Source organism: Cricetulus griseus, chromosome 3 (genome assembly GCF_003668045.3).
Source record: "Cricetulus griseus strain 17A/GY chromosome 3, alternate assembly CriGri-PICRH-1.0, whole genome shotgun sequence".
In the NCBI taxonomy this organism is placed as follows: Eukaryota; Metazoa; Chordata; class Mammalia; order Rodentia; family Cricetidae; genus Cricetulus; species Cricetulus griseus.
The window spans coordinates 157,590,891-157,615,318 of record NC_048596.1 but is presented as its reverse complement, the minus strand read 5'-3'; the positions used below and the strand labels follow the sequence as shown (position 1 = coordinate 157,615,318).

The following is a 24,428-nucleotide window of genomic DNA, read 5'->3' as shown; positions in this document are numbered from 1 at the left end:
CAAAGCTTTAGGACAGAAAGAGAGAGTGGGCAGTTGATTTGAAAGTCTTTCCTCACACATTTTGTATGATTTGCAGATGTTGAGATCTACACAGTTCAGTAGTGGGAGTATAAGTGTTATGGGGCCCTCAAAACCTACATGGGAAAATAGGGGACAAATGGCTTGACTTCTGAGTTGAACTTGGATGTCCATTTGATAAAGTCCCACACACAAAAACATATTCAAAAGTGTGCTAAAGAATAAGGTTATGGTAGAAGAAAGCTCATAAATACAAGTAGACAGCGCCTCTTTTATTTTCCTGGAAAATTCTTTTTTTTGTTGTTACTATTGTTATAAAGCAGGATTTTCTGTAAGTATATTTTTCAAGCTATGGGTCTAACAAGCTGTTAACAAATGTTTTATGAAGAAATTGGCCCATGGTCACCCCAAACATACTTGTGACATGCATTCTTTGAGTCTCCCAAAGTGCCATGGAGGGCTTTTGAAGACAAAGTCATATAGAAAGAATGTTTGCTTGTCTTTCCTTTTAATGTAGGAGCTTCAAATACACTTCACCATGAAATTCCTTTTCTTAGGGATCATATACCAATAACAAATGTGATACCAGTGATATAAAAATCACGGAGATGAAGTAAGTGCATCAGGAGAGCAGACTCACAGTGATGATCAACATGACATGAGAAAGTCTAATACAAGACGTTCAAGTTGAATATATAATACCTTTCAGGCCTAATCATCCCTGCAAATTATCTTCACAGGTAAATTAGCTCTCAGACTCCTTAAGCAGGTATGCCTGTGTACTGAGAGTAACTTCATGCAATTCACATTTTAAAAGAAGAAAGACTTCAGGCCTTTCTCTAAGAATTGAGGAGCTAAGGAAGTGTACTCTAGGCATGTGCTGTCTCATCAGTGTCTGAGAACTCTAAATCAATTTGCAATATGATGAATCCCATATCTTTTGAACAATGCAAACGAAGGAAGTGCTAATTGGTTTCCATGGCCTTACCTCCAGTCATGAAAATGAATTAGGGACATAAAGAAAGGTGCAGAATGTATAACTGCAGAGACATATAAGATGTCATGAAAGACAAGCTGAATGCAAGGAAAAATATCATATTGATATAATACGATAATATTACTATCAGTTAAACAGTGGATGGCTGAGAAGAAACTTCATCAGCTACTATTTCAGCAGAACTGTGTACAGGGTACCTAATCCAGTCCTATAAAGAAGACAGAAAATTCCCTGAAGATATCAACAAAGACAATTATTAAAAATAATTATTAGCATTAACCATATGGGGCATCTGTATAAACATTTCATGTTAGTGCTTCATCAGATAATTACAAAAAGCCCTTTAAGGGAGATAGTGCTGTCATCCACATCTCACAGATATGAAACTGATCTTAGTACTGGTGAGGTAGCCTGTTTGGTAGCTGGGCTTGAATGCACAAAGCTCTGGGTAGGCTCTTCATTAGCCAGGTGTGATGGAGTATGCCTATAGTCCTACAACTTGGCAGAGAGAGGAATGTCAACCAGAAGTTCAAGGTCATCTAGTCTCAGACATTCAGCCACTTTGAAAGGCTGTAGAAGAGCTGGCATTTAGGCTCAGGACTATTTTTAAATTAAATACCCTATTTCTTTATTATATCGAACTGATACTTACACGATTTACATTTTCCACTAACTTTAATGGATGGAATTTCAAGAGCTACTACAAGATGACTCTTCTTAGAGACCTTTGATGATGTCTCCCCTAGGGTCTTTAGCACAGGTGCTTACAAACCATACTTTCCTAAGCAGATCTCTTTGATGTTTCCCTTCATGATCAGGGGACAAGCAAGAGAAAAAGTCACCTGAATTTATTCTGTACGTAGTATTGGGTATATTCAGTTAAAAAATGTATCAATATGGGGGTACATGGGAAGGGTTAGAAGGAGACAATCAAAAGGGTAAATGATGTAAGTATATTTAAGCTTCAACAAATGAAAATTATTTTGTGCATTTAAAAAATTAATATTAAAAAATTCTAGACACAAGTTATAGACACATGACATTTACAGATTTCTGCCTTGATTTCAATGCTACATGCCTAATATTGTTAGTAAAAGGTTGTATTTATTTCCCCCAGGGACCTTCATCCAAACAAACTGTTGCATGTGTCCGCTGATGGGTATACACAACATAGGATGTCAAAGAGATAAAAGCCAGAATTTAGGCTTCAGGTAAGAACCCATGTCTTAGTCATTGAAAATTTACTTTGTTTTGTTTTGTTTTTGAGACAGGTTTTCTCTGTAGCTTTGGAGGATATCTTGGAACTTGCTCATTAGACCAGGTTGGCCTGGTCTATGCCTCGTGAGTGCTGGGATTAAAGGTGTGGGTCACACCACCCAGGAATATTTCACATTTATATAAAGAATAAGTCCATACCTCTGCCATTGGCAGATTAGAGAACTGTGGAGGTTACAATTTCAAGCTACTAGACAATCAATTAAAAAAAATATAAAGAGATATTTGAAAAAATTAACTTTAATGCAAGAAGCAATGGGAAAGACATTTATTCTTCTGTCTGTGGCACAAGGCAGGGCTTGGGACCTTATTGCATTCATTAATTTACCCAGACCCACCCACCACAGGAAAGAGTTCTTTACAACTTTCATTAGCAGACATTAGAGAGAGTGATCAACCTGGCCTGGTTGACTGGAGTGGTCACAGGGAAGCGCTTGAGCTCAAGGCCTCCTCCTACCTCACTGCTCCCAGGCAAAGGAAGCTTGACTCAACTCTGGAAAGGTGAGTGGAAAGTCGGGATGAAGTACAAATACTTTCCCAAGCCCAGATATGTCTGAAAATGGAGAGAAAGTCAAATGTGAGTGCCCTGTCACTAAAAGGGTCCAGGAAGGACATCGGGTGCCAATCTGGTGATCCTTCCCATCCTCAAAATAACTGAGTGCTAATTAACATGCTGGAAGACAATGCGCACGCTCTGGGGAGTCCTTGCCAGACAACATCCAGTCTTCCTCCTGTAGCAGCTGTGGAAATATAGGAAATCCAACTGCTACTCATCTGTTTGCTCATCTATAAAATAGGAAAAATATCATTATCTATCCCTGTAGAAAATGAAATAACCCGAAAGATGAAAATGCTTCATCTGTGGAGGTCTGTGGAGGTGTCAGGGCTGCAGCAGGAACTTTGTGTAAAGGTCCCTGAAAACAGGTCAAAGGTCGGCAGGAGAGGGGGAGGGGAGGCTCCTGGGAGAGCACAGGGGAGTCAGTGCTTTAGGAGACAGCTCTTGCAAGCTGAGCCTCTGGCTTGCCCTGCTGTGGGGTTGCAGCCACTGACTCAAACACACTTATAGTGATTAGCATGCAGCATCCTAGGATCAGTTAGGAAGCAGAGTGGATAGGAAGGAGTGTGGCTCTGCTTTCCCGACTAGTACTGTGATCTTTACTTTTGTTGCCAAAGGCGCAATGAAGTACGTGCTGTCAGTCCCTGCCGTCTATATATCCGCAGATGTATGCCACAATATTCAATACTATTTGCCTTTAAAATTAACCAGAGATGTGCTGCTCTCCCTAAAGTGGGCGTGTTGGGGGACAGTTCATTTATATTCACATTTTTAAACACAGAAAACGTCTTAAACATATTTAACATTTGTGGAAACCGCGGGTAGCTCTGTCATAAAGATAATTTATGCCCCAGTAAAGGCTAAAGGCTAATAAAAGAAAACAAGAGATCCTAGGGAGATGGCTTAGTTGATAAAGTTCTTACTATACAGATGTGAGAACTGGAGTTCAGATTCCTGGAACCAACATGAATGTCAGACAGGTGTGGCAGGATGAGCTAAAAGAGCTGATGATAAGGTAAAGGATGAGGGTACCATGGTCTAAACAGAAATAAAGGTAAATCTTAACCCTGGATTTAGCTTCTCTGGGAGACTGCAATCTGTGCCTCGATACTGCCCTGATATTTACTTTTCTTGATGCTGGACAGATATTGAGTGAGAAGCAAGGTAGGAGAGGAAAGGTTTGTTCTGGCTTACAGTTGAGGGGCTCTGTCCATCACATCAGAGAAGGCAGGGCAGCAAGAGATGGAGACAGTTGTTTACCCAGGATCAGTTAGGAAGCAGAGAGTGGATAGGAATGAGTGTGGCTGTGAAGATTCAAGACCCTCCCCTAGTGGCTGATATCCTCCATCAGGGTTCCACCTCCTAAAGATTATACAGCAGTCTAAAACAGCTCCATAGACTGGGAATGACATGTTCAAACACATGAGCCTATGGGGTGCATTTCACATCCCAACAACAGCACACAGATAGTCTTACATTTAAACTACTATACTCAATGACTTACATGAAATTTACTTAGAAATAAATCCTTAGTACTAGATTCAAAGAAAGCAATTAAAAATATATACAAGGAAGTCATCATCACAAATGAAATTTCCAACCAATATTTATTTGCTGAAGCTCTGCTTTGTTGTAAGCATACAAAATTGAACCTTAAGATAGTACATCAAGAAATTAAGACCTCAAAATGTTCAAAGGGTGGAGTAGATGGCAGAGAAGTAAGTAAGGAGTTTAGTAAGGCTGTGAGCTTCCTACAAGGTAGCAAACTAAGAAACCAAACAAACTAAAGAATTAACTGGGTTCTACTGTTCTGTGTATAACCAGCAGCCATGGGACCTCAAGCTGATGTAAAAAATAAATAGTGCTGCATGAATTAAACAAGCTAGCGCATAAAAAGCATCAAACACAGTGCTTGCACAGAGTATATGCTTAACAGATTATGCATTAAACATGCTCTCGGTATCAACTGCAAAGTAGTTATTGCTGTTATTTTCTGAAGAACCTGTCACCATTCTTAGTACGTAACAACCCTTAGTGTTTGCTGACTGAATACTGCTGAATGGAAGTACACTGTGAGGAAAATGAACAACCAAGCCCAGGGAAGTCGTAAACACTCCCTTCTGGCTCTCTCCCTCTGAGAATTTTCTAGCAGAAACGTTTCATTTTTTTTTTTATTGTTTCACGTGGTTATGGCTGTTGGATTGCCAAAGTATGCTAAAAACAATGGGATTGTTTTCTCGACTGCTAGCACCACTCAGCAGTAGATCTTTGAGTTTTCCACCCTGTTATTAAATAATATGAAACACGACAGTTCTCCTAAGTTGTACTTGGATGGCCTCAAAGGTTTGAGACATGCTAGAAGAGCATATGAATGCCGCTAGGTCCTTTGGTAGCAAACAGAGGTCCGTCGTTTCAGGTGTCCAAGTTTCTGAGGCTAGTTGGAAGAAGTGTCTTTATTTTCCTCAGTCCTTTGAACCTGGTTCCCACTTTCTGCCACCATGGTGAACATATTTGCACTCCCCATAGCACACTGGCATACATTTATTTATTACCTATTGTAAAACTAGATGCTGGGAGGAAATCTGCAAAACACAAATCAGTGAAGAAATGGTCCCATATCTAAATCCATGCTATCACTCAGCCACCAAGTGTATGTGGCATGTGATATTTCATCCTGGTTCCAGCTGTCTCTTGTTGAAGAGTACATCCTTGAAATCAACAACTCTCCAGTCACAAGAGAGCAAGTTCAGATCAACTCTTTCTTATTGAAGAACACTATAACCTTGGAAAACATGATAAATTGTTTTCCACTTCTGTTTGATTTATGGGATATATTAAATAACATCATTAGTTAGTTTGATAAGGATAAAATGAGTTATATCCAATACACTCTCAGCATGGAGCACAGAACTGTGCTCTTGGTGGTGTTTTCTCATAACTTTAGTTACTAATGTAAGACTATTCAGTATCTGCCACAATTAAAATTATAATCTGTTGTAAAAGAATTCTATATCAAACATGTAATATTACAAAAGTCAGTATAGCAGGATAGTAGCAAAATGGACAACACCACCAGAAAACAGAATTAACACAAAAAAAGAAGTGGGGGATGGGAACACATATAAACCACCAAAACCAAGTCAACTAAACAAAAATGTATGGAGGTCAATACTAAATTAAGATACCAAGTCCATTTGGGAAGCTGGAACACTCATAAATGGTTACCTGTGCTATGTAAACTAGGAAGACATATGATAAGGACCAGGATATATATATTGGAGGCCTCTCCCCAGATAGATGTAAGCAAATATTACACTACAACTATAGACTCACATGAAATTTGAGTCTAAATCTACAAATTATATGTACATTTCTTTCTCCTTTAAGTTTTCTATAAACAAACAAATTCAAAATACTTGATGTTCAGTTTGAAATATGTGTGACAGGAACCACACAGAACACAGGGCCTCCTCTAGGGGAGGATGGAGTCTAATTTCTACTCCTCTAATACTCTAGATGGAGTATTAGAATTTGAATTATCTGTTAGCTTCCAAAGGCCTCACAATCTGAGCTTTCAGGATTGGGGGCCATAAAAAACATCAGCGCCTGGAAGGATGTCTACAAACATCCCTTATTTCTGTGGATGCGTTTTATTCTATTGTTTAAAACCAATAGCTGGTGCATAGAAAGAATAACAGTCATTAATAATCCAATGAATATAAAAAGCCAAACAAAAATGTTCCTTAGATCTGACCTAATGCTCTTCCAACTCAGAGCCCCATAAGACAGTCCAACAAAGGAAGATAAATTACATCAAAACCCAAAAAAAAAAACGATTACAGGTCATGTGCTGGAAATGCACAGGCCAAGCTAAGCTATAATCTGACTAGATCATAGTGAAGAAATGCCATGGTGCACAAATAAAATGAAAAAAATCTAGACATTCAAAATTAGTTTCAAAATTAATATTTTTCTAGAAAACAATTCTTTTCATTACAGTTAATATTTTTCATACAATCAATATCAAATGACTATCAATTAGAGACATTTTAATCAAAATAGGTAACATTTCTATTTCATGTAATTCTATAGATTTTACACTGATTTTTTTCCCTAGTATTTTAAACACTGCCCTCCTTACACACTTCCTGAGTCAGTCTGTGTGTTCAGTAATTTTGATCTCACTGAAGACTTTTTAATACTATGCTTTAAGAGGGAAAGAAGGAAGATCCAGGCAAGTCTGAGGGCTAGTCTGGTCTACATAGCAAGTCCTAGGGCCAGCCAAGACTACATGGCTAGAGCCTGTCTTCAAATTACAAACCTGTTTCTCTTTTAGCCCTAAGTGTTTCAGGTACAAATAAAATAGAGTCAATAGGTGAGGAATAAAATTCTCCTAGATTGCACTAGGAAGCATGGGAGTGAGTCAAGCATGGAGCTTCACATCTGCTCAGCTGCACAGTTGCATTGGGACAAACGAGGCATGGTGCTGCACTGCTGGAGGCAAGCCAGACATGGTGCTGCAGAGCTGCAATTCCTGTACTTGAAAGGCTGAGGTATCAAAGTGAGGAGTTTAAGATCAGAGTGTACAAGACCCTAACTTATAAAAAGAATAAGAAAGAAAGAAAGAAAGAAAGAAAGAAAGAAAGAAAGAAAGAAAGAAAGAAGGAAAGAAAGAAAGAAAGATAGATAGAAAGAAGCATGTATGCAGGTTAATAAGTTTAACCAACTTCAATGTTTGATATCTTCAGCCATCAATCTAGGGTCTTGGGGGTTAGCTTCTGCTCCAAACACCATGCTAGGTTGATATATTGAAGAGTACCAGTGACATTGATAGCTAGTCTTTGTAGCTGGCCCATCCATAACCCAAACCAAAAACAACAGCAAAATTTACTGAGGAAAATATTCCACACTAGGAAGATTTTATGTCTTCTCAGATAAAATATATCCTTGTACCATGTTTACAGACACTCACTAACAGAAGTTAGAGAGATTAAGGGTAGCTTTATCAGAACTCGCACTCTGCTGCCTGTAGAGTATTTATTTGTATACTTGTATAATATAATATTATACTTTCAAATAAAAATGCAGATGCAAGAAGATCATGAAAATAAAGTAAGAAAAAACACATGAATACAGTTCTCACTAAGAGATACAGAATACTTAAGGAAATATATAGCATGAAAACTAATTACTTAAATTCAATGAAATAAATTGTGGCTGCAAGTGGTTCTTGGAAAAGAAAGTACAACAAATTTAGGACATTAGACCCTGAAAAGAACCTCCAGGTTTCATCAGAGCAAGAGCTTTGTGAAGTTGATGAGTAACTATATACATAAGTTTTTATCCATTCGTATTGCATAAATGCAGAGTGATGTTCTTTAACTACATATAGTCATAAAATTTGTTATACATTAAAAATAATAGAATGTTTTCAAATTTATTGCAAGTTTTAAAAAGAAATACGCATTCTGTATTCTGGATAATAGGAACAAACTCTGTAACTCTATAAGGTCATTCAACTCTGGTATCAAAATAAATTATGCTTGGAATTAGCTAGGACCTACTGATTTGTTTAAATTTATCATTGTCTTAGGATTAATAGAGAAGTGACTGACAACATTGAAAATTTCAGTTCCCTTTTCCTTTCATGAAGCTACCACGTTACACCAAACATATTTCAAGTATAAAAATTTACTCATTAATACAATGAGTTTTTTTTATTAGAGAAAGTTATTTGACAGCACAATCATAGTATTTGCTTCATTTCAAAGATGTTTATCACCTTACTGATGCTGTAAATGTTTTCCTAACACAGACGAATAATTCTGTATCTGGAAGTGATCCTGAGTGTGGACATGCTGCAGTCCTGCACTCTATTTTGGAGTCAGTTACCTGTGAGAACTGTGAATCCTTCATTGCAGCAGCCACACCCAGCTGTTAACTTAAGCAGTCTGCAAACAAAGAGACTCACCTCAGGCTCAGGGACAGCAGCTGCTCCTTGGACTTCAGCAGTTCCCCAACTTGAAAACTGGCAGAGCCCAGGAAGCTCCTCTGAAAATAACGAAGAATGTTTTCCATCAACTTCTGGGATTCCTTTTAAGTTTCTGTTCTCACACCAATTACACAGAGTTAGTTTTGAAAAGAACAAACTACGGACTCAACTAGCCCCCAATGTTTTACTGACAGAAAGAATGCTGAAATATTAACTTGGTTAAAGACAGACATTGACAGCCTGGGAAATAATAAGAAGTAAAACACAGCAGTCAGGACTTTCCCACTAGCTATAATTTCCTCCTCCCAAGAAAACTAGGGTCAAAGAAGATGCTAAACTTTCAATATTCACCAAGATAACCACTTACTAGAGTTCCTCAAATCACTGGCAACAGCAATTCTGTGTTCAAGATATGAGAAAGTCTGCCTCTTGGAGCTATTTTTACATGGGTCTCTGAGTTATAAATAGAAAGACAACATTTCTCCCCATCACAGAAGCATTTAGAAGCATTTGTTTCCCTTTTTTAACTAGCCTGGGACAACTTCATCCCAAACACACAAATAAATAATACTTCAGTTATGTTTTCTAAAGTTAGTTTTTAAACATCTCACAACTGGGTGTCATGTATACCAGTAAATATTGGATATCTACTCTTTTCAACTCAATGTAAAGAAGTCAAACTGTAAGTTGTTTTTTATTCTCTGTCTTGGGATCAGAAACTTTTGACTGTTCCTGGCTACTTCTGATTTGAATGTGACAACATTATGAAATAAATGCCAATAGAGTATTTCTCACATTCCTTCAGGGCATTGACTAAACATAAAAGTGTCAAAACCTTATAGTCACCCATGCCATGGCTGATGGCAGCATGTGATACCACATAAGAGGCCAATAGCATATCTCCTGGACTTGTCTTAGCACAGCTATGCGAGACTATGCTTGAACAAAAATGCCTGAGACAGTGGAATGCTTTCAGAGAAAATAGAAAATCATTCTACACACCAAAAGAGGCAGTATATATACTGAGTTATTGCTGAAAGAAGAAAAAAATCTAGTCAGAATGCTTTTCTAATGCATATGTGTATTGCCTGCATGTTTGTACATTTGGTTGAGCAAGGAAGCCAGGATAAGGAATCAGATCCCTTGGAATTAGAGTTACAAACAGTTGTGAGCTGTCATGTGGGTGCTGAGAACTCAATCGGGTCCTTTGCAAGAGGGGCAAGTGTTCTCTACTGCTGAGCCATCTCTCCAGCCCAAGGTCAAAATATTTGAACCTCTTTTCAAAATTCTGCTGTAGAAGAACAGGTTCAGAAGGGTTTAAAGACAGACATCTGAAAACACAACTTGATTTTTAAATTATACAGAACTCTATTAATATTATCCCCAGTTAGATAAGTTGAAGCTCAGAATTCTATAATAAGCACCCAGTCACCAAGGATTGGGAATTCTGAACTCACATTGTTAGATGAAAAAATACTGGGTCTTTTCCTTCCAGGGGACTTGAGGAGCAACAGGAGAAGTGTGAATGGAAGTTGAAAGCCTCCATCAGGGACCTTACCAACAGAATAATCAGAGTGACTGGTGAACAAGAGCAGAGGGCAGAGGACACACCAAGCCCACTGAGACACTTAAACTCCCTCCTCACAGAGCCTCTGGAACAGACACCAAAAGACACTCACTGTCTAACACACTCTCTCTGTGTCTCTCGTCATTTTCTTTCCTCCATTTATATTGAACACCACTGGATATATTTTAAATGGCTTATCTTAAATCCCTGCAAATAATTGAGATTTGAAGTTCCGCAAAGATAATTATTTTCTGTTATACTCTGCTGAATACACACTAAAGAAGTCAACAAAATGTTAACTGGCAACAAATGAGAGACTGACAGACACCATATTTCAAGTAAGTGACTCATTTACTTATTTTTGAGGCAAGATCTTGATCAATAGCCTAGAAGTCACTACATAGCACAGGGAGCCTTGAACAGACAATAATCCTCCTGTCTCTGGCTCCTTCAGCCTGAATTACAGGCATGTACCATCACATCTAGGTCAACCACATTCTTTTAATGCAAGGGGAAGACACACTCATTTTGTTGTTATTTATAAATCACTGTAACTCACAAAAATGAGAATATATGAGAAACATTGTATACAAATAATATAGCAAAATACCAGTCTAGCAACTTGCGATTTAAATATTTGTAAATGTGTATTTGGCTACTTTTTAAAATCATGTGTATGTGTGTCTTGGGGCTTAGATGCATGCATGTGAATGCAGGGCTCCCTGGAATGCTCAATTTCTCTGGATTTGGAGCTACACACAGTTGTAAGCTGCCAGGTGGATGCTGGGAGTCAGCCTGGGACTTCTAAATGAAGAGCTTAACCACTGAGACATCTCTCTAGACCACACTACAAACTTAAAAACCATGTGTATTCCACCTTCTCTTTCACTGATAATTAGGGGTTTTAACTTAAATTCTTATAGCTCTTCCTATTCATTATTCACTTTCCAACAACATTCTTAACAGATGGAGAATTTGACAAAACACTTGACTTCTAAGCTTGTTTGATGCACCCTTTAAAATTGTGTAGGTCTGAGGAAGGTAGAATAAAGGACTACATGCCATGATAACATGGTGGTCTTTTTAGCCATAAAGTAGCAATTGACTCAAACATGAATTCTGCAACTAGAGGCAGGTAGAATGGCTACTTTTAGGGATGAGCTATGGAAACACCATAGGCACAGCTGCAAGTAAGATTGGTGACCACAAAAAGGACTGTCTTTGTCTGCTGGACCAGGAGCCCTTTCAGAAGCAGACCTGTAGCTGGTCAGTCTCAGAGACAAGCCCAGGGTTGTTAACAGAGCTTCACATGTCATGCATTATGCTGTAGTGTGCCAGGGATGGTGACCCTGTAGCAAGCACTCCCATCATAACTGTCGTCAGCCCAGGCTGGGTCTCAGTCTGGATCTGACACTTCAGAGCTTCCCAAAATAAGACACATTAAAAATTAGTATTGGTAAAGGCCTTATAGCATACTTGCCAAATGAGATGAGACATTACTTAGTTACAAAGGTTTATTTTATTCAATATCTAACTTCATATATGAACTTCATGCTGGATGAAATGAACTATCAAAATGCCCAATTTTGTTAATTTTTTTATTTATTCACATACTAATCCAAATGTAATTATATCACTTTCCCCCTGTGTCCCTTCCTTCTAACCTCTTCCATGCCACCCCACTCTTAAACTGATAGCTTATTTTTCTTTATAATTGTCCACGAATGTATGTATCTATGGACACACACACACACACACACACACACACACACACACACACACACACACACGAATAACCTTTAAGAGGGGGAAAACAACACACAATGCTAGTGTAAAACCATAGTGTATTTCTGTGTGTGTGTGTGTGTGTGTGTGTGTGTGTTCTCTTATAGCAGTGTAACACCAAATAAGAGAATATATATTAAAAAGATCATAAATTTCACAAGACCCCTAACTTTGTAAGCTTGTTCAACTTGTGCTTTGAAGTTGTGTTGTTCTTGGTGACTTTATAATTAAGCAAACTATTCATGCCATGGTATTATGATGGTCTTTTTGCCATCAAGTAGCAATTGCCATATATATTCATGTATTTATGTGTTATATATAATACATAAATATATAATATAGTTTATGTGTATATTTTGTGTGTGTTTGTGTTGACTTTATTTTATTGTTTGTGTGCATATGGTTTCAAGGTTGACCACTTTGCCTTGGAGTCCCCAATCAGGGAGCTCATATTTGGAAAAGCTTAATTCTTCCTCTCTCGGCAGTCATTAGTTGTCTGTAGCTCTCTATCTGGGGGAGGAGCGTAAGATTGCTCCGTTTCACTGTGGCATGCCTGCTGATCTGTTATGGTTCAAGTCTACTTCATGGAACATGTCTGAGACAGGCAGTCACACAGCAGACTTCCTGGCCCTCTGGCTCTTAAAGTCTTTCTGCCCCCTCTTCCATGTTGTTCCCTAAGCTTCCATTTTAAAAATAGTATATAATTGTTTTGCACTATAACACAGTGTGTCCACAGTGGCTCCTCTGATCACTATTAAGGAAGCCAGCTGAGGTACAGAACCACCCATAGTGCCTCAAGCTGGCAAATGTCCATCATGAAGGCTTATCTCACAATTTCTTCACTCAGAGGGTAGCTCTTTATGCTACAATTTACATGGTTCTCCTCAAAACTTTCCAAGTATTGTATACAGCCTTGTTGCCCAAATGGATTAGCTACTAGTCTGAGAAAATGTGACTACTCCAAGTGGAGAGATCAATAAAACTTAAAATGTCCACTGGGTTTGGAAAATAGAAACATGGACTATAACTTTGTTTTATATTGAGCATATTTTAAATATATATTATTTTGCATATAGTGAGTTAAATAAAAATACAATTAATTTAGTCTGTTTCTTCAAACTATTTTAAAACCTAGATACTGGACATTTTAAATGATATATGTGGCAAATACTACATATTACTCATTTAATTTTGACTGGACACTGTTAAATTACAGATTAAATGAGCTTGTAAAAGATACTTTGACCTTTCTTATAAAGCCATATGTATATATGTATTTAAAATTTTATAATGTACATATAATTATGTGCATATAATATAGTCACAGAACAAGACAACTTTATAGCCAGGACATTTGTCTTCACTGTCAACCACAACAAATATGTTTGCATGGTGTCTCATAGATACTAAGAAATGTTAATATTGAAAACAGTGCCATAAAGAAAAATGGAGGCTAACTATTAAGAGTTTATTAATCACTCCAAAACTAAAGAGTACTTTATGATAGATCATCTACTAAAGAATTATGTATTTGTTAAGAATACAATTCTAAAGGTCTAAGGGCACAAATTGGCATTTATTTGACTAAACTACCAGGATAAGGCTTGGATACACCCAGAACGTGATGCTTAAGTATGCTCAGAAATAAGTGAAACACAGGTGTAGGAACCCAAGTGAAAGCTTTCAGCTTATGCTGGCATAAGTGTTCTTCATACAACATAAAGGTTGAGTCACTAATGGGCACTATGTTCTAGACCAACAGCTTCAACTCTCAAACCCTTTACTAGCATTCAAAGAAATACCCGGGAGATTGGTGGGATGTGTATTTAACACTGGTCCTTCCTAGGTGCTCAACATGTGTTAAATCATCGCTATGCAGAATAATATAACCCAGCTATGCTGACTCATCCTTATTTAAGGTAATGCTTTCTGTGTGTGAGATTGGTTTAGTGATCACACTTAACAGATTACTTTAGTGCTAACATCATAAAACATGCTAGATTCTCCCATGTTAGTATGATCTTTTCTAGAATTTTCTCTGCTTTGTCTATAATTTGTTCTCTTATGGCTCTAAAAACAACAGAGAGCAGTTAGTAAACCAAAAAGGAATGTTCCTTGATTATTTTAATAAAAAATCTAAGCATGAATCTAGAAATATTGGAGTGAATGAAGTCAAGAAGTCCTAGGAGTGTGCAAATATTGCAGAAATCCAATTCCTAAATTTTTATCACCATTAGTGTTTTGTTCTGCTGTTGTTGTTTGAGTAGGAACTACTTCCAGATGCCCCTTTAAGAACTCAGTTCTTCTCAATGATACATAAAGGGCAGAAAGCAAGCAAGACTTCCCAAACAGTTCATGTTTTCTAAATGTGAAGGAGGATGCTGACCTGAATTTAGCATTTTACTCTTCCAAATAGGAAGATGATGACTATGATTACTAATGTGCTCAGATTGCACAATACATAGGAAAAGGAGCAGGAAATGGATGCTGATGCTCAAATTCCATTGTGTGCTTCTGATGCTGGGGACATTTCTCAAGACTAAAAAATAAAACAAAACAAACAAACAACCCTAACCGACTACTTTTAGGTCACTCTGTCATTTTATGCACACCGAATGGCTACCTGGTACAGCAGTCACATCACAGAATCTCAACTAAGACTTTTATTTGTTACCAGGAATTATAGGTGATTTTTTGTCAATAAAGAGGACACAATATCAAATGCACCCCATCTCAGTAAAGTAACCTCCTTTATGAGCCACGACCCACAGGAAAGTGCTGAAAGGAAAGAAGGATTAACAGAACTGGCCAGTTATCACCCCCAAGACATATCACTATCAAAAATGTAGGGTCACAGTAAAGAAGGCTGGTGTTCAGATGTACTACCTATGTGCTGGGTCTATCTCCTAATTGTTCTCCAAGAAAATAATTCTATGTCCAAGGCTGGCAGAGTTTTGTCCTAAATAAATGGGTCACTTGTAAAGATTGAAGGCACCAAAGCTATGTCCCTCCTTTAAGGATACAGGATGCTCTCCTTTGGAAATAATGGACAATCTAATGCTGAACATCATTGGGTCCTGCATTAAAGGAGCAGTAGAGAGGTGGCTGAACCCAAGAGAAGACACATCAGTGAAGATGTGTGTGAGGCTGATATATGGTATGCTAATGCCTAGGAGTTTGACTGGGGTGAAACATATAACACAGAAGATGGCCCATGGGCAACCATATGACTAGAAGGAATATTGGCGGTAAGAGTGCAGGGTAGGAAGGAGTTGCACAGTGATAGAGCTGACCCTGAGCCATATCCTCCATGGCAGGGAAATAAAAAGTAGGGAAAAAACACAAGGTCCCTTGAATGGACTCCACAGGGCAGCCATAATTTCTCTAATAACCATACTGAGGACTCTAGCAGGTATCAAAACCAACCAAAAGGGCCATATCCTCATCTTACCAAATTCAGCATAGCCTCTGTCAAATACTCCTCTATGTGACAGCCTGAGCAGTTGGGACAAACTTGTAAAACTCTTTGCAGTGCCTATATTTACAGTAATGTGATTGTCATGGAAAAGGGTAGGAAGATGGGGAAGAAAAAGAAAACATAAAAACCAGAGACTCAACACTTAAATAAATAAAATGGACCACCAACAAGTTGATTAAAACAATAAAAATTCACACATTTAAGTCAAAATATAACTAGGTCTAAAGAAAGTGGACAACTGAAAATCAGAGCAACTGGGTGACAGGGAATTAGAGTAGAAGATTAATAAATAAATAAATGAAACTCTTTAATAAAACACTGCATTAGTTATATAAATGGTTAAAATTTTCTAACATTCTGGGGATTTATGAAGACCTAAAAGGTGTGTTTGAGAGCATTCCCTGGAGCTTCATAGGGTTCTGTCTGGGGTTTTATGTAGGCAGTCTAGGTGTGTTGAGAGCATGCCTTGGAGCTTCATAGAGTTCTAGGGTTTTATGCAGGCAGTCTAGGTGTGGTGAGAGCATGTCCTGGAGCTTCATAGAATTCTGGGGTTTTATGTAGGCAGTCTAAGTGTGGTGAGAACATGCCCTGGAGCCTCATTTGCAGGAGATGGTAGTTGGTGGCCAGATGGTGATTGTGGATTGGAGGAAAGAAAGAGCAAGCACAGAGCAGCACCAGATTCAGCAAAGGCCTTGGTTGTGGGTCCTTCCTAGGCTGTGGAACTTGCTGGGCCCTTTGCTAATTAAAGTGCAAACAGCTTGTGGGGTCTGAGAGCCCACCAACTCCAGTGGTGGAATTGCTATTATAGGATCAAGGTAGAGTCAGAGGACCAATGGCAAAGACTACATTAGTCCATGGAAGTCTTTCCTCTCTCCTCTGAGAAGCCAGAAGCTCTTATGAGGGATAAGAGAGAACCTCACACCCTGTGCTTCCTTCTCTGTACTAGCAGACACTCTGGGAACTGGCATTCTGCTCAGTCAACTTGCACTTCAATGTATGCTTGAAATATTCCCTTGGTACATGGGTGAGTGGCTGCTTTCCGTGAGAAGAAATGAATAGCACCCTGTCCTGCACTCCTCAGACTCAGTGGAAGAAAGCTGTCAGGTTCCTGAACGATTTCTAAATGAGCTTTCAGTCACTTCTTTACTCCTCTGAGTGTAGTGGCCTCAGCAATTCTGCTTGTGGGGCTGTTCATTCAGTTTCTGCCACCACCAACTCTGGCCCTGTCTAAGCAGACCACACTAGTACCCCAGTACCCTCTTGCTACTTCACCTTCTGTAGGTTAGAGATGCAACTCTTTGGGTGTGTCAGGCAAGCTTCCATGGATGCACAGTGCTGCACTGAACAGACACAGTAGCCTGTTGCGTGATTCACATCCTAGGAAACAGGAATGGACACCCTGTCCTGACTAGCTCTCTGCTGCTTCTGGATGAGGCAAGAGCTCACACCTGTAATTGCCCTAGTCCACAGGCATCCAGGGGTGTTGGCTTACAGTTGCAATTCAACTGCCTCCAGAACAGTGTCTAGGCTCATCTCTACCATCTAAACTAAATAAAAGAACTCATTTGAGAATAGTTTATTTTCCAGAGACAAGATAAATTCTATTCAATTCAGCAACAAAACAGGTGACTTCTCAGACAGTCACACCCTGGTAATTTAATTGCTTTTGTCAGTTCTCAGACAGGCAGGAAGCCAGAGAATATCCAAATCATTAACTTACAAAGGACTTGTGTACCTTTGCAAATATAAGAAGCACCTACCCCAACTTCTGGCGGGGGATCCTTGTGCTCCAGAAGGACACTGGTTCGAATCTGTGGAGAAAAACAAACATTCCCTATGTGACTTCTGAATAGATACTTGAGCATAATTTACACACAGGTCCTGAGTTTCTTATTTTCTTCTTCTGATGTCAATTCAAACTTGTGAGTTAATCATTGATGAAAACACCTGCCCTTGGTATCCACTGCAATAAAGCTATCTTTTTACAGTTCAAAATCTTCCTGACTTCTCCAGTGGACAAAGCTCCTTGGCCCTCACCCATCTCCTCTTCCTCAGAAGCAGACAGACATCTGGGACTTAAGTGAGTCACCTTTATCTTCTCAAATCTTTTTATTCACTGTTCCAAAGGAATGATAAAAAAATAAAATGGTAGAGAGAAAGTTATTCCAAGAATGCTGGATGACTGTCTCTGAATGAGATCCAATCCCAAGCTCCTCCTTGGAGATCCCTTCCCTCTGAAAACTCTGGCCCATATGATAGGGCAGTGACTTCTGAATTAATTTGAAAAGTAAATCTCACTCAATGGTAAAAGGATTTTTAAAAAATCCATCACCAGGAGAGGTTTGCTACATGAATATCCCGAGTGAACATGACCCTTTTGAATAATTAGGAATGCACATTATATGGAGTGATGGTTATCTACCCTTGTTTTCCACTAGAATTGTGGGGGTATTTCAAACTATTTGTGTTCATCCTTGCTACCCCCGATTTTCTGAGTCTTATTCTGTAGTTAATGAGCCTAGTTCACCTAAGGGAAATAAAAAGCTCCAAACAGGAGAGAGCTAGGTTGTCTTTCTCACATAAGAGAAAAGACAGCAAGAACAAATAAGACTGGCCTGACAGCCTTTGAAATAAAAATGAGATGAGACAGTTGAATGAGTACAGGGCAATAGGAAACTGTGACCTGCTTAACTGGAGAGCAAGAGTCAACAGGGATGGGAATGGATGAACAGATCAGAAGTATGCTGTGGAAAAGGTTTCCTGAGGTCATTCTAAGAAAACCCCTTTAGAAGTACAGCTGTGTGAGTTCCTGAGGATCTGATATACCCTAGTATCACAGGTCAATGGTCCTAAGAAGAAGGTGCAGCTACAATATACCTAGTAGTGTCAAAAGGCTCCATCCAGCTTTAGTGTCAAAAGACTTCATCCAGATTTTATGTCCCATGTATCTTCAACACAGTCTCTATGCCTGAATAAATTCATGTGCTATGAAGGTAGAACATGCCTTTTGATTCTCAGCTTACAGCTGTTTATTTCTTATGGCAGATCCAGTTCTATCACTTGCACAATTTGTCAGTCATTATTCTACCAAATGGTTTACCAGTGGACAAAGGCAATGACACGAGAGACACCAAGAGAGTGAGCAATAAACTGTACAGAACATACTCAGCCCAGAATGTGTGGTGTAAGGCTCCCTTGCTAAGAGTTCGGTAGCTTGATAGCTGCATGCAATTTCTTTGGCCATGTTCACTATTCACTCTCACTATCTGAGAGCCATCAGCTACCCTCAGAAAGATGGGAAAAATATATACATACTGAACTATTAGGAATCATGGAGAGCATACACACACAAACACACACACACACACACACACACACAGCCTTGCTATTGTTCCTTTCTTCATAGTTAGCAGACTATGCAAAGACTATGCAAAGGCTCAAGACATGTAGGAGTGCATAAAACAGTTGATTTAAGGTATATGTATGTGCATATATTGAGAGAGACAAAGTTAGGATAATACTAACAATTCCAACATGGCCCATTAAACTCACATATTCATGTCTTATAAATATTAATAAGTTGTAGAAGATAGAAGATTCTTTATCCCAAGTCATATACATAAAAAATTAAAGATATCATGGCCTGGTTTCCTATATTCTGTGAATGTGTGTTGGGGAGGGAAAGGGGGGATACGAAAGGACAGAGAAAATGAACTTATTATTTATTTGGAATATCAGAAGGTTAAGTGCAGGTTTATCGAGTGTTAAAATGTTTGAGTTGACACTGTTGGTGTCATGGCACAGCCTTGCTTACATGCAGAGTATCCTATTGCATATGCTCAAGGCTGTGTAGAGAACAGTGGTTTGCTAGGGGAGAGGGGCCTGTCTTTCTCTATGGGGCTGCAGTATCTCGTGGCTGTGACAAATATAAAACCTTCAAGTACAATATAGCATGTGCTACAATAGAGATGTGAGCATTTGCACTCAGTGTTTAGATGGGAGAATAAAGATTCTTGGTCTCAGGGTATCAGGGGATGCTGCACAGCAGAGGTGCTCAGAGTCTTGAAAAGTGAGCAGGAGTTTTCAGTAAGGAGGTGCACAAGGAAGCATAAAGGGTGTAAGGTAACAGGCATTCACCACACAGCTGCTAAAGCCTTTGTAGAGAATTTGTTCCCCAGGATGCTTCAGGGAACTCACAAGAAGTGACTTGATTTAAGTAGGTTTGGAGATGTAGATTGGGTACAAAATGTAGAAGGCCATGATATTACATAGTTGGAACCTTTTTGTTTATATACTTCTCCCAGGCAACAGGAAATCAGGGAAGGCTTTGGTGGCTAGCATTTGAATCAGCCCCAATCCTTCTGGGAGCTCTGAGCCACTGCCCTTCTGCTTTTGTGTTGGCTTTTTTAATAAGACTAGTGTAAGTCATTGCATTGTATCCCTTTCAGCCCTTGGGGGCTGTTGTGGGCTACAGAGAGAAGGTAAGGAGTGAGAGCAGCATTAAGGAAGTGGAATAAATGAGGCAAGAAAGAAGTAAGGTAAGAGGGAAACAGACAGATGACAGAGGAATTGAGAATAACAGAGTAACCATAATGTGGGAGAGGACAGGAGGCTGCTACTGACAACACAGTTCTGAAAAAAACTTAGACGTGGCATCTAGGCCTCTAGCTGAAAAAGGTATGAAGCCATGGCTATTTCTGTGATATTTGGAATGTTCTAGTTCCTCACCATATCATGCCTCCTGAGAATTAATGGCCTTCCTTGGGAACTCATTTTTCTCTTTTTAGGTCTTAACATTTTTTCCTACTGAGTGTCTTCAATGTGCCTTTCCCAGAAGTTTCCCAGAACAACAACAAAAATGTCTACCCAACTATACAATCAATGGCCTCATGGCTTTGTCTAGAAATTTAGGACAACAAATAAATCAAGGTAGACCAGGTGCTGTGTGTGACCCCATGCATGCTCACACTCTGAATGTTATCTTGCTTATCCACTAAGACACATAAAGCAAATTGCTTTCCTGACTTTTTAACCTTCTATCAACCCCAGAAATTCAAGGTTCACAGATGTTAACTTTGATATGATAACCACATGCTAGCAGGTAGGGAGTAACGCAACTCCTTGCAGAATACTTTGCTAACTTTCAAAGGGAAGTACCAGGATATGACTCCAATAGGTGAACATAGCATATTCAAGTTCAGTTCCCCAAGGAAAACTCCAGAAGTTAGTGATTCTTATTATACAGAACGTGAAAACTGCTGTCTCAAGGGTAAAGACTGCAGCATTTTCACTGGTAAGTAACCAAGCATGTGGCAATGAGGTGTGCTGGAGATCCAGAGACAGCCAAAGAGAAGGTCATGTTGTCAAAAGTCTTTGTCCCTGGCTACATTTCCTAGACATCAGGTTGGTCCATTTCTGCATTGGTAAACAAGGAGGGAGCAACCTCCTCTAGATAGACACAGATGGAATGAAGGGAGAAAGTTGGTGATCATCTCCCATCCTCCAAGCTGATAACGAATTGGATATAGAATCAGTCTTTATTTCTTATTATAGATGTTGCTCTAGACCCCTGTGCATGTGGACATTTTCTTGCTCCACTTTGATGAGAAATGCACCTACCTTGATATTGAAACATGAAACTATGATGGGGACAGAAATGTCTACCTCCTTCTGTAATATGAACATTCTGTAAGGAAGTATCTCAGGACAGCCTTCACTCATGTATGACCCTGTAACTCAATCCCATCATCTCTGTCAGCATATGTCAGGAACATGGGATTTCTCAAGAGGGTACAGTATGCCTTCTTACTTGTGTCTTTGTTCTAATGGCCAGTAGACAGGTCACCCAATATCTGGCAGCAGACAAGCTGCATACTTTGAGAGCCAGTCTCACCACCAATTATCAACCAACAACCACGAACCAGCATGTCTCTATATTAACTGGTTGTAGAAATTTTTACTGGTGTGTAACAAGTTTAACTGACTGCCTAAAACAAAGTGTGCTGATTTGTTTACAGTTCTACCAAGACCCTGGGTGTGGGAAGAATGGTTCTCCAGGCAGATGTCAAAGGCTGGGACCCAGAGGCAAGTTGCCCATGCCCTCATTTAGAGACTTCACTAGAGAAGCCCCGCCTCCATGCTCCCACAGGCTTTGAGGAGAACCAGTATCTCCCACAGCTTTAGAACAGAAGTCCTCATTTTCTAGATGACTGTCGCTGAGACAAATGAAAATGTCAGAGGCCTCACATTTGCATTTCTTACTGTGTGACCTCCTCCATGTTCAAATCAATCACTAGAAAATTCTTTCTGAAAAGAGACCCACATGCACCACTGGGAAGAGCGCCCCTGCCTCCAAGGAGGAAGCATACTCCTGCCAGTGCCATGGCAAACTAAGTGGAGCAAAGAGACCCACATGCAGGCCCACACCTGGCACCGAGGAGAAAATAAGGGCTACTTGGCACCTTGTGACTCCAGGAAGGTGAGGCACTGTTATGGTGAATAAATGTATGATATGGTATGAGAGAGAGAGAAGAGAAAAAGAGAGAGAGAGAGAGAGAGAGAGAGAGAGAGAGAGAGAGAGAGAGAGAGAGAGAGATATGAAAGTAGTGAAGAGCCTGATGAGGTAAGTGGCTTCATTGCCAAGGTGATGTCTGGGCCTGGAATGTTTCTGTGGCACATGTCTGGGTTCATGGCCCTTTTGCAGCCACAGCCTGAGTTGATGTTCGAGTCTCATGATACCACCAAAGGCAAAGCAAATAGGGCTATACAGAGTTGGCCCCACCCCTCACTGGCTACAACATTAGGGAGAACTGGTGCTGCCCCTCACTGGCTGAAGCACTCAGGAAAGCAGGTCCAACAGTTTTCTGGGCAGCACACTAGAGCTGAGCCTGTTCACAGGGGTGAGCTGTCCTGGAGAGTGTGAGGATGGGAAAGGGTTGCACACCTCTTGTTTGTAATATGGCAGCATGTGTGTGGGAAAGATGCTCCCCTCCCCTCCCCTCTAGACACTTGTAGCAGGTGGGAGACCTGACCCAAACCCTCACCAGTTGCAGCACTTGGGAGAATGGGCCCTGTGCCTCTCCTGGGCAGGACAGCAGAATTGGCCCTATAATAGGCAGTAGCACTGGTGAGTCTGCCCTGAGGGCATGAGAGAGGCATAGCTGCTACTACCCTCTTTCTTTGTTTGTGGTGTGGTGGTAGGGGCAAGGGAAAGATGCCTCCCCCCTTGCCCCTAATGCCTCCATCTGGGAAGGGAACTGTCCTTCCCCCTTAACCAGCTGCTGCACTTGAGAGAGTGTCCCCTATACCTAGCCTGGGCAACACTGTAGAGCTAGTCCTGCCTACTTTGAGGACACAAAAGCAGGAGAACTGGCCCCACCCCTTGCTCATTGCTGCAAGGAGTGAACCAGCCAGGGCAATGCTGCAGAGCTGACTGTGATGGTGAGGACAAGGGAGAGCTGCTGGTCTGACAAACTCTGCAACTACTCAGGCCCAAAACCAGGGTTAAGTGTTGGGGCTGATCCTGTAGACCCAAAACTTCAGGATCTCCATGACACAGGACAACAGCAACATATCCAAGAGGAGTCACAGTGAGGGCCCAGCACCAATAGCATACAATAGTGTAGCAGAAATCAGAGGCCTCGAACCAGACCAATGCTGTGCAAAGCATACTTGCAAGTAAAGATATGTGGATAAAAGAGTTTACTGGGTGACTCACTGTGTCACACCATGGCTCCCACAGTGAGCTTTTCCCTTTTTTCTTTCTTTCTTTCTTTCTTTCTTTCTTTCTTTCTTTCTATCTTTCTTTCTATCTTCCTTTCTTTCTTTCTTTCTTTCTTTTTTCTTAAATTTTATTTTATTTTATTGGGGGAAGGTGTTTCAAGGGCAGAGTGTGGATACTCTGCTATGGAGTAGCTAACTAGGACATCCTACCTCTATGTCAATCTTCCATACCTGTGGCTCTCTGAATTCTCCCAAGTTGCCATGTATGGAAATGTATGGGATCAAGAAGACTGATATGGAAGACACACAAAAAATAAATAAAAAGAAAGTTTAAAAGAAAAAGAAAAAAATTTGTCCCAAATTCTTCTCACACAGCAAATTCTTCTTGCACAGTGGATCTTTGTCTTCAGAAGAAAACTCTTTTCCCTCTTACAATCTTACTTGAGCAGGTCAAGGTATCTTCAAAATATCTCTGCTTTTTAATTTAAAACAGACTACTTAAAACTGATCATAAATCATTAGTATATACACAAATGTGAATATTAATTTGGATCACATGATGTTTGGCATATATATGCATTAATATATTGCAAACTGTTTATTTGTAGAGCTGGGGACATTGCTCTGGGCTTTCCTCACACTAGTTAAGACCTGTGCAACTTAACTATAACCCAGCCTGGCATGGTGCTTAAAATCAAGTTAAGCACTCCAATCTCCTCAAACATACATCATTTCTTTATCATGAAAAGTTAAAGATCTTTCTCTTTCTGAAATATCTAATATCTAATTGCTACATGTAGCTACTCTATTATGGAGTAGCTAACTAGGACATCCTACCTCCTTGTCAATCTTCCATACCCATGGCTCTCTGAATTCTCCCAAGTTGCAATTGGCACCATTTTACTCTTAGCATCTGTGACATGGTCTCTTTTGTAGAGGGAGTTGTGTAGACTGTTGGAGCCCTGGGCCTGATGCTATCATGTAGTACTTCTGGGAATTATGCTGGAATGTGTGGCATCGAGGGAGAATCTCACAGTC

At 39.8% G+C, this 24,428-nt stretch overlaps 1 protein-coding gene across 3 annotated transcripts in view; it reads right to left on the bottom strand.

Moving 5' to 3' along the window:
* Positions 1–24,428, bottom strand: part of Inpp4b (inositol polyphosphate-4-phosphatase type II B) — a 373,594-nt gene that overhangs the window by 235,941 nt on the left and 113,225 nt on the right. For 2 of the 3 annotated variants that reach the window (XM_035442520.1, XM_035442519.1), the window contains exons 5-6: positions 17,429–17,479; positions 8,818–8,897 (exon numbers count right to left, since the gene is read on the bottom strand). In XM_035442520.1, coding sequence (XP_035298411.1) covers positions 8,818–8,897; positions 17,429–17,479 — 131 coding nt within the window. The remainder of the gene's footprint in view (positions 1–8,817; positions 8,898–17,428; positions 17,480–24,428) is intronic. The other variant, XM_035442521.1, reaches the window with a different exon arrangement.